The 9,782-nt window shown below is 43.1% G+C and overlaps 1 protein-coding gene and 1 non-coding gene across 2 annotated transcripts; both read left to right on the top strand.

The window, feature by feature from the left end:
- Window positions 1-262: 262 nt before the first annotated feature.
- Window positions 263-335, top strand: Trnav-uac. Its single transcript has one exon. It is a non-coding gene; the product is annotated as a tRNA-Val (tRNA).
- Window positions 336-580: 245 nt separating this feature from the next.
- Window positions 581-9,339, top strand: LOC125383699 (trophinin-like). Its single transcript, XM_048402427.1, has 2 exons — window positions 581-831; window positions 6,798-9,339. The coding sequence occupies exons 1-2, from the start codon at window positions 816-818 to the stop codon at window positions 8,264-8,266; spliced, it is 1,485 nt and encodes a 494-aa protein (XP_048258384.1). The 5' UTR covers window positions 581-815; the 3' UTR covers window positions 8,267-9,339.
- The last annotated feature ends 443 nt before the right edge of the window (window positions 9,340-9,782 follow it).

Genomic DNA, 9,782 nt, shown 5'->3' with positions numbered 1-9,782 from the left:
CAGATATCTGGGGCCACCGGAGCTGAGGCCGGAGCAGTCACGTGATAGATTTCCGATCACGTGACTCCTCGTTTAGCTTGCACCAGTATCATGGATGATTACTTGGTTATGTGATGCTTAATGATAGCTAGTTTACAGTGAAGGGCAGTGAAAAATCTAAGGGTTAAATATGTCTCTATCTAAAAACGTAGTAACAACAATCCGAGAGTACAATAATGTAATAGACTACTGGATGCATGTTTGCATGTCGGAGGTATGGGAAGGTTCTGTGGTGTAGTGGTTATCACGTCTGCTTTACACGCAGAAGGTCGCGAGTTCGAACCTCGCCAGAACCTCTCTATTTTACACAAAATATTTTTATTTTCAACACGACAGTAAAGCGATGTTATACAAATAACGACTGATAAAAGACAATTGTTGTCTATATTTATCCGTGGTAGATAAATTATTACGTTTCCAATACGTTTGTCTATTTTTCAATATGAAGGTCAAATTTTAAAATTTGAACTGAGCCCGTCTTATTAGTCAGATCTGTACCGTATATATATATATAGGCCCTAGCCTTGGGTTTTCCCTGAATTTAAGCGCCCAGTTCGGTGCATTCCGCTATTCGCTCTTGAATCCACTGTCTTCATAGTAACGGTTTTCCTCAGGATTTATAACAGCGGTTGTGCTTGGCGAGGCTCCAGAACAATCTGCGCGTGTTTACAACGTCTCTCGCAGAGTGAAAGTTCGACACTACTAAAACAGGTCGCCCCGTAAGAACCGTTCTCTGACGTCAACTTTGGAGACACACCTTCCTTCGTGCGAATAGTATGGCAAACGTTAAAGGTAATTTTGTTCATTTATTTTGGCTACGTTTTTACATACACGTATGAACGAATGTTTATTTAATGCAACAGCCAGCAGAAGGACATGGCAGCTCAACTTCAGGAGTATATTGGAGCCATACACGTGTCGTAGGAGTGCCCCACAGACATGTAATGCGTCTTCCTCCGACCCGTTCAGCTCGCGCCTGCATATATTTCCGGGTTATAGCGAAAACGGCACCTCAGCAAAACGTCAATGGGCGAAAACGGCACCGATTGGCGAAAACGGCACCTCGACGCAAGGGAAAACGGCACCTCGACTCGAGCGAAAACGGCACCGTATTTTTTTTACCTTGGTCAAATAAATGATATTAAACTTACATTGTAACTTGCAAGCACCATGCTGGAGCCCCTTTCTGCCGACATACCAGAGAATGTCTACGTACATGTGTATATGAACATATTTACTTAAAAGGTGAGGTGAAATGGGGTTTAACGTCGCGTCCAAGATTATTGCACTTATATAGCGACGTGCATGTACGTGTGTGTGTTTGTGTGGCTGCTTGTACTAGTCCGGACTGATGCCGATTTATACCATGTCGCAGTTTAACATGAATACCCCACTCAGACACAGTATACTGACTCCGAGCCGACCAGTCCTTGTTTTAGCCCCTTAATGTCGAGCGCCAGACAGGGTAACAACAAGTGCCATCTTTTAACGTCTTTTGGTATGACGCGGTCGGGGATCGAACCCCGGACCTTCCGCTCTCCGGGCGGACGCTCTACCACTAGACCACGAAGGCGGTCTATTTACTTAAAAGAGTAAATACAATGTAAATCACTTAACAAATACTATGTAAATAAACCCTATATTTACTTATCTCTGAAAAGAGGAAATGTAAATACACCACTAATAAAATACCATGTAAATAAACCCCTATGTATTACTACAAAAATCGTTTTTATCGTTATTAAAAATAGAGGTGCCGTTTTCTCCAGAGAAATCGGTGACGTTTTGCTGAGGTGCCGTTTTAGCCTGCACCCATATTTCCACTATTATCGTGGATGAATAATTCGGTATGTGATCCCAGTTTATATAGTAAAGAAACTATAAGAATTAAAGATGTAATACAGACAACCCATGCAAGTGTAGACAATGCGAGTTTGTTAGTTATAACTATTAGTTACATGGTCTTGTGAGTGACGTCATGTTATTTAAGAAATAACTCGCGATCTTTCAGCCTTGTGTTTAGAAGTAAGTTCAATTGCTTGTTTGTTTGTTGTTTAACGCCGCACTCAGCAATATTCCAGCTGTATGACGGCGGCCTGTAAATAATCGAGTATGGACCAGACAATTCAGCGATTGACACCATGAACAACGATCTACGCTATTGGGATACGATGACATGCATCAACCAAGCCAGCGAGTCTGACCCCGCGATCCCGTTACTCGCCTCTTACGACAGGCATGGGTTGCTGAAAATCAATTCCAACCCGAATCTTCACGTGTGTTCTGAATAAGGTCAGGCAAGTCGGAGGTTGTTACATCAACAACGACGCACGACGTGGGGGTATGATCATCTTCCCGAGGCAAGGGAGTTACCTGACTGTAAAAGTCCAGTTTCCACCCTTGCTTAACTGGGCTGGAATTTCTGGGCTCGATCGTAGCGCCACCAGTGGCTATTACGAGTTATGCCCCTTCTATGTCCCTCCTATTTACCAATCAGATTCCACTTTTTCATATCACTTGCATTTTCTTCAAACAAAATGGCGGCGCCCAGTCAAGACGATCTGATCGATAATCAAGATCTATATTGTAATAAAACGGGTCTTACTTCGCAATCACGTGAGCACCTAGACTAAAAAACATTAAAAGAAAAAGAAGATATCTGTTGTCGCTGTGTTGGTGGTACACATGCTTTACAAATCCTGCAATCGACCGAAATCTGCACAGCAGCTGGCGAACCGGATGGCCATTTCGATACGCGAGTTTGATTGGACTATGCATAGACTCGTTTGTCGAGCCAAAATATAACTCCATAATTTCAGCCAAATTCGGCAAGTGTGGAAACTGGACTTTTAGAGTCAATGAACTCCCTTGCCTCGGAAAGATCGGATACGTTGACACCAGCCAGACACTTTAACTGGCCACTCGATGCTTACTGGTATGTTTTACACTAAACGTAAAGGTATATGGGTCTTGGTGCTTTTCAACTTTCCATCTGAATCATTTAAAACATATGACACGGCACTCTAGCTCACCTGGATATGTTGTCAAAAGTTAAAAGTGTCGATAACAACAACATCTTGATATACGTTGCTGCCAGCATTGCTATGCATAAATACTGAGGACAACTTTTTAAACAAATATGAAACAAGTAACTTAATGTCCACAGTGTTTCTAAATCTACAAAAATGAATATGCTATATGCCATGGTTGCAGTGTACATGTTGTACAAAAACTCATATACTGAACAACAAAAGTTCCTGTGACATTGAATAAGATTTAATGCAAAGTTATGTTTTTTACCAAATCTGAAACAATTTCGGATTGCAACAGATAAAAGACTCCAGCAAGTGTTCAAATGGTTTAATTTGCCATACTGACTTCAGAAAATGGGGATTTCATAAAAAAACATGAACATGCCAAAATGTCAATTTACAAATCAGTAGCGTGTGTCCACCTCTGGTTGCGATGCAAGCAACACATCTTTGTCTCATGGAATGGACCAGGCGTCGCACAAAGTCCTGTGAGATATTCGTTGGGGCATGTTTAGAAGTTCCTGGAGTGTCTGAGGAACACGTGGTTGACTTCGAAGGAGCCGATCTATCTCATCCCACATGTGCTCGATTGGTGAGAGATCAGGGGAGCGAGCCGGCCAGGGGATGACATTCACGTTGTTTTGTTGAAGAGAATGAACAAGTCGAGCAATATGAGGCCGGGCGTTGTCATGTTGAAAGGTTGGTTGGTTTGTTGTTTAACGCTGCACTCAGCAATATTCCAGCTATATGACGGCAGTCTGTAAATAACCGAGTCTGGACCAGACAATCCAGTGATTGATATCATGAGCATCGATCCACGCAATTGGGATCGATGACATGTATCAACCAAGTCAGCGAGCCCGACCACCTGATCCCGTGAGTCGCCTTTTACGACAAGCATAGTCACCTTTTACGGCAAGCATGGGTTGCTGAAGACCTATTCTACCCCGGAATCTTCACGGGTCTGTTGAAAGGTAATGCCTGGGCCATGACGACGCAAAGACGGTAGAACAACAGGGTCGATGATCTCGTCGCGGTAGCGCTGTCCATTGAGATTTCCCTCTACCACGATCAAACGGGTCCTCTTTATTGCTGTAATCCCACCCCATACCATAACGTTGCCGCCCCGAACCGATCTTCTTCCATGACACAGTGATTGACGTAACGTTCACCTCGACGTCGGTACACTCGAATCCGTCCATCGCTGTGGCTGAGGTGAAAACGAGACTCGTCAGTGAACAGAACTTGTCCCCACTGCATGGCCGTCCAGCGTAGACGCTGTCTGCACCACTGTAGACGTGCTTGACTATGGTTCCTGTCAAAGTGGGACGTCTGGCGTGTCTTCTGGCGACGATCCCTGCACATCTGAGGCGGCGACGTACGGTTTGTGAAGATATTCATCGAAGGCCAGGGATGCTTCTTGCAGTCACTGTTGCTGGCTGGAATCGATATCGTAGGTGTGTTGTTCGAATTCAGTTGTCTTGTCGATTATTGGTTACGCGTGGCCTGCCACTCCGAGGATGGTCTCTGACTGCATTCGTCTGTTGCCAACGTTGCCAACAACACAAAATGGTGTTTCTGAGGACGTTAAATTGTCTTGCAACATCACGTTGATTCGACCCTGCTTCAAGCATACCAATGTCTCGCAGACGCTCATTTTCGGACAGGCGTGGCATTTCGTAATGTTGAATAATCGTTTACTTGCTTTACTTGATTGTAAAATACACTAAAATATTGGTGTCACAGGAACTTTTGTTGTTGAGTATATGTATATATATTTTATATATATGGGCGTGACCAATGAGACACATGCCCCCTATGTGGAACACCTGAAACAAACTTACGTGGACAGTTGAGAGACGAAGACAGGTTATAATATCCCAAAACGCGCGATATATTTTAAAATATTACATTGTCACAGTGATATTGGTCCTTTATCTGGATATTTACGGATATATTCCTAGAGCAAGGTAAGTGCCTCATATTTTCATACAACTTTTGTTGTTTTTAAATACGATATTTGCATTTTGTTTTCATTCACTTACGGTAGCAAGGTCGCGAGAGGCCCCAACGGTGACTGATCAAATTGTTCCATAAACATATCAAGCTGTTGACATCAGTTGTTTTAAAGTGCTACACTTATGGTTATTATTATTTTAAATATATATAGTAAAATAATTCGATATTAGAACATAATATTTCTTATAAAATAATAGCTTCAGATACAATTCATCTGATCATTGCATCAGATTTTTTTGAAGTTATATTTACTGGGTATTTTTAACCGATCACCGGTAGATTGGTAGAAAATGTGAGTACAGCTGATAGCTATTTCCGGCTTAGTTTACGAGAACATGTAATAATTATTAATGCATACAAAACAATGCCTAGCAGAACATAAAGTAGGTGTCGCTTCGCACAGCGTAGCTAGAATAGCACCGAACCAGTCGAAATTATTGTCCATAATAAGCCAATTTTGAATCCGCGATGGAAAAGTCGACCCATATTTCATTACTTTCAAACTTTCAAAATCCTATCAGATTGGCGGATAGGAATGTTCACCTGATGTGACCCCTAGACATCTTCCCGAGGCAAGAGAGTTAACTGACTTTAAAAGTCCAGTTTCCACCCTTGGCGAACTAGGCTGGTATAACTGGGCTCGATCGCAGCGCCACCAATGGCTATTACCAGTTATGTCCCTTCTAAACCTCGCCTATGGACCAATCAGATTCCACCTCTCGTATCACTTGCGTTTGTTTCCCACAAAATGGTGGCGCCGAGTCAGGACGATCTGATCGATAATCAAGACCTATATTGTGATAAAACGGGTCTTACATCGCGGAATGCATCAAATCACGTGAGCACCTTGATTAAAAACATGAAAAGATTTAGAAAATATCTGCTGACAACGAGTTGTCGTAGCCCATGCTTTGCAAATCCTGCAATCGACCGAAATCTGCATGACAGTTAACGAACCGGATTTCAATTTTGGTGCGCGATTTCGATTGGACTATGCATAGACTCGTTAGTCCAGCCAAAATGTAACTCCTTAATACCAGCCTAGTTCGGCAAGGGTGGAAACTTGACTTTTATAGTCCGTTAACTCTCTTGCCTCGGGAAGATGCCCGTAGAGGGATCCTCAGATCTTCAGTCTGATAGGTATCGTATCTGAATAAGGTTGCTTTGGACCCGCGAAGATCCGGAGTGTACCGACGTCGAGGTGAAAGTTACGTCAATCATTGTGTCATGGAAGAAGATCGGTTCGGGGGCGGCAGCGTTATGGTATGGGGTGGGATTACAGCAATACAGGACCCGTTTGATAGTGGTAGAGGGAAATCTCAATGGACAGCGCTACCGCGACGAGATCATCGACTCTGTTGTTCTACCGTCTTTGCGTCGTCATGGCCCAGGCATTACCTTTCAACAGACCCGTGAAGATTCCGGGATAGAATAGGTCTTCAGCAGCCCATTCTTGCCGTAAAAGGCGACTATGCTTGTTGTAAGAGGCGACAAACGGGATCGGGCGGTCAGGCTCGTTGACTTGGTTGATGCATGACGTCGCATTCCAATTGCATGGATCGATGCTCATGATGTTAATCACTGGATTGTCTGGTTCAGACTTGTTTATTAACAGACCGCCGTCATATAGCTGGCATATTGCTGAGTGCGGCGTTAAACAACAAACGAACAAACAAACAAACCAACAAGATTTCTGTGTCATTTCAGATTACCTATGTCAGTTACTGGAGAAGGCATGTGAACACGGTGATGGTGGAGTCTCGGAGATTGTTTGGGCTGTCTACCGCAACAAACCATCAGCTTACTTTGATGATATCCAAAACAACAAGGACAACCTCATGGAGAAATACCCTAAAGATAAAGGAGGGGACCCGCGCTGTCCTCTAAACGGAAGACTCAAAGGTCTGTTCTTTGGAGTGACCCTGCGTGATGGCGCTCTGCCATGGAGTTCACCTTTCGGAGACACGAGAGTAACATTGCCCCTCAGTTCAGTCTTCTATGAATCTACTAACTTGTATTTCGCAGACTTCTTCTGTATGCCTACAGGTGCTGATACTCATTATGTGATCTTGGTGATCACAAAGAATGGCTCGGAGTCCGATCGGTTCTGTAAGCAGGAGCTGCTCGAATTGGATCCTTATGACAACATGTTCCTTTTCTGGCAGAGAGGCCGATACAAGGCACTTTCCCGACAGGGACTGTGGCTAGAAGTGTTCTATACAGAGGATGTGGATATATCGGGTTTAGCGCTTACACCAACTGCTGTGTTGGGACAAGGTCATAGCTCAGGAGGAATAGGCAAAGATCCAAGTTGTCGCGTGTGTAATGTCGGGCCTGACACCAGACCTCAACAGAGGCTGCACCTCAAGGAGCAAATTGCTGGCAGAGGTGATGGAGGAGCAAATCAGAGGGAGATGGGGTATGGAGGATCAAATCAGATGGAGGTGGATGATGAAGGATCAAATCAGAGAGAGATAGGTTATTGGGGATCAAATCAGAGGGAGATGGGTTATGGAGGATCAAATCAGAGGGAGATGGTTAATGGAGGATCAAATCAGAGGGAGATGGGTTATGGAGGATCAAATCAGTGGGAGATGGTTTATGGAGGATCAAATCAGAGGGAGATGGGTTGTGGAGGATCAAATCAGAGGGAGATGTTTTATGGAGAATCAAATCAGAGGGAGATGGGCTATGGAGGATCAAATCAGAGGGAGATGGGTTATGGAGGATCAAATCAGAGGGAGATGGCTTATGGAGGATCAAATCAGTGGGAGATGGTTTATGGAGGATCAAATCAGAGAGAGATAGGTTATTGGGGATCAAATCAGAGGGAGATGGGTTATGGAGGATCAAATCAGAGGGAGATGGTTAATGGAGGATCAAATCAGAGGGAGATGGGTTGTGGAGGATCAATTCAGAGGGAGATGGGTCATAGGGGATCAAATCAGAGGAAGATTCGATATGGAGGATCAAATCAGAGGGAGATGGTTTATGGAGGATCAAATCAGAGGGAGATGGGTTATGGAGGATCAAATCAGAGGGAGATGGGTTGTGGAGGATCAACTCAGAGGGAGATGGTTTATGGAGGATCAAATCAGAGGGAGATGGTTTATGGAGGATCAAATCAGTGGGAGATGGTTTATGGAGGATCAAATCAGAGGGAGATGGGTTATTGAGGATCAAATCAGAGGGAGATGGTTTATGGAGGATCAAATCATTGGGAGATGGTTTATGGAGGATCAAATCAGTGAGAGATAGGTTATTGGGGATCAAATCAGAGGGAGATGGGTTATGGAGGATCAAATCAGAAGGAGATGTTTTATGGAGGATCAAATCAGAGGGAGATGGGTTGTGGAGGATCAATTCAGAGGGAGATGGGTCATAGGGGATCAAATCAGAGGGAGATTCGTTATGGAGGATCAAATCAGAGGGAGATTCGTTATGGAGGATCAAATCACAAAGGAGATGGGTAACGGAGCGGCGAATCAAAACCGGTGAATCATTCAGATCAGATGAAGGTCAAATGATGATTCATTCGGGGATGGTTGAAGGTACTTTCCAATCTCACTCAAATGTTAGTCTTGCTGTAGGGGAGTTACATTACACTTTCACTGTACAGTCACCGCATGCTGACTGTTACGGATGATTGAGCCCAACCTTGCTTTTTATCAATATTAAATTCTGTGCCAACGTTGAACTCATTCACCAGATGAAGGAGTAAGCATATACTCCGGAGCGTTGTGTTCCTCATAATAAAGAAGTTGACATTAATTCGCTCTCTTATGTATATCACTTCTAAATGGCACTCAAACGCTTGACATTTATGTAGATCAACCCGGCATCGGTAATTACTATTCTACATGGTTGTGGTTTTTGCCTTATGCTTTTGGCCATTGTTTAACTGTACAGATTTTCTCGAAAACCGCCATGAACCATATACAGCGCTGAAACTTGGCATACACCATTAAGGGATAAATATGTGGATCAAGTTTTAAAATCAGCATGTCCCTTGTTTTTCATTCATAGTGCGAGGTGCCCAACATGGTGACGAACTATACAGTCAGTTAGATGGTAAAGGGTTATTAAAATAATGACAAATACGTACACCTCACCGTGAACTGACAGAAATAGTTTACTAACTTAGTGAATTTCACTGTCCACCCAGACACCAAAATGTGAGTAAACTTCACTACAGTTAGTAAATGTTTGCTAATTAGACTAGTAGATGGCCGATCGTAGATTAGTAAATTTACTAATCATTTGATGTGACTATCCATCTTTCAAAGAACTACTGGTAAATTCCCCTAATTTAATAAGTGATATTTACTAATATTCTCGTCATAACCACAATAGTATATTTACTATGCCTGTCGTGAGTTTTACTGTACACTTATATAAATCCTCATTTCTTGGTAATTCCGCGCTCGCTGTTGATAATTTGCTAAAATCAAAGAAAATAACACTGACACAACCAATACAGGTGGGAAATAACATATGATGTTTTATCGTTGAAATGGTCAGTTTAACGCAATTTCAAAGACCAACCACAGAACTCCGAGTGGGCTAACCTATTTTAGCCATGGCTAACATTCATTTTAAGAACCTAAGCACCTACTGGTAATCCAGGATAAGTTGAACTTACTTACAAAACGCGTTTGAGACAAGTAGGCGGGGCACAGAATTTGGGCAAAC

The sequence above is a fragment of the Haliotis rufescens genome, unplaced genomic scaffold, assembly GCF_023055435.1.
Source record: "Haliotis rufescens isolate VD_foot unplaced genomic scaffold, xgHalRufe1.0.p SCAF_26, whole genome shotgun sequence".
Taxonomy (NCBI): domain Eukaryota; kingdom Metazoa; phylum Mollusca; class Gastropoda; order Lepetellida; family Haliotidae; genus Haliotis; species Haliotis rufescens.
The sequence above is the reverse complement of the archived record's forward strand: the minus strand, read 5'-3'. Positions and strand labels throughout refer to the sequence as shown.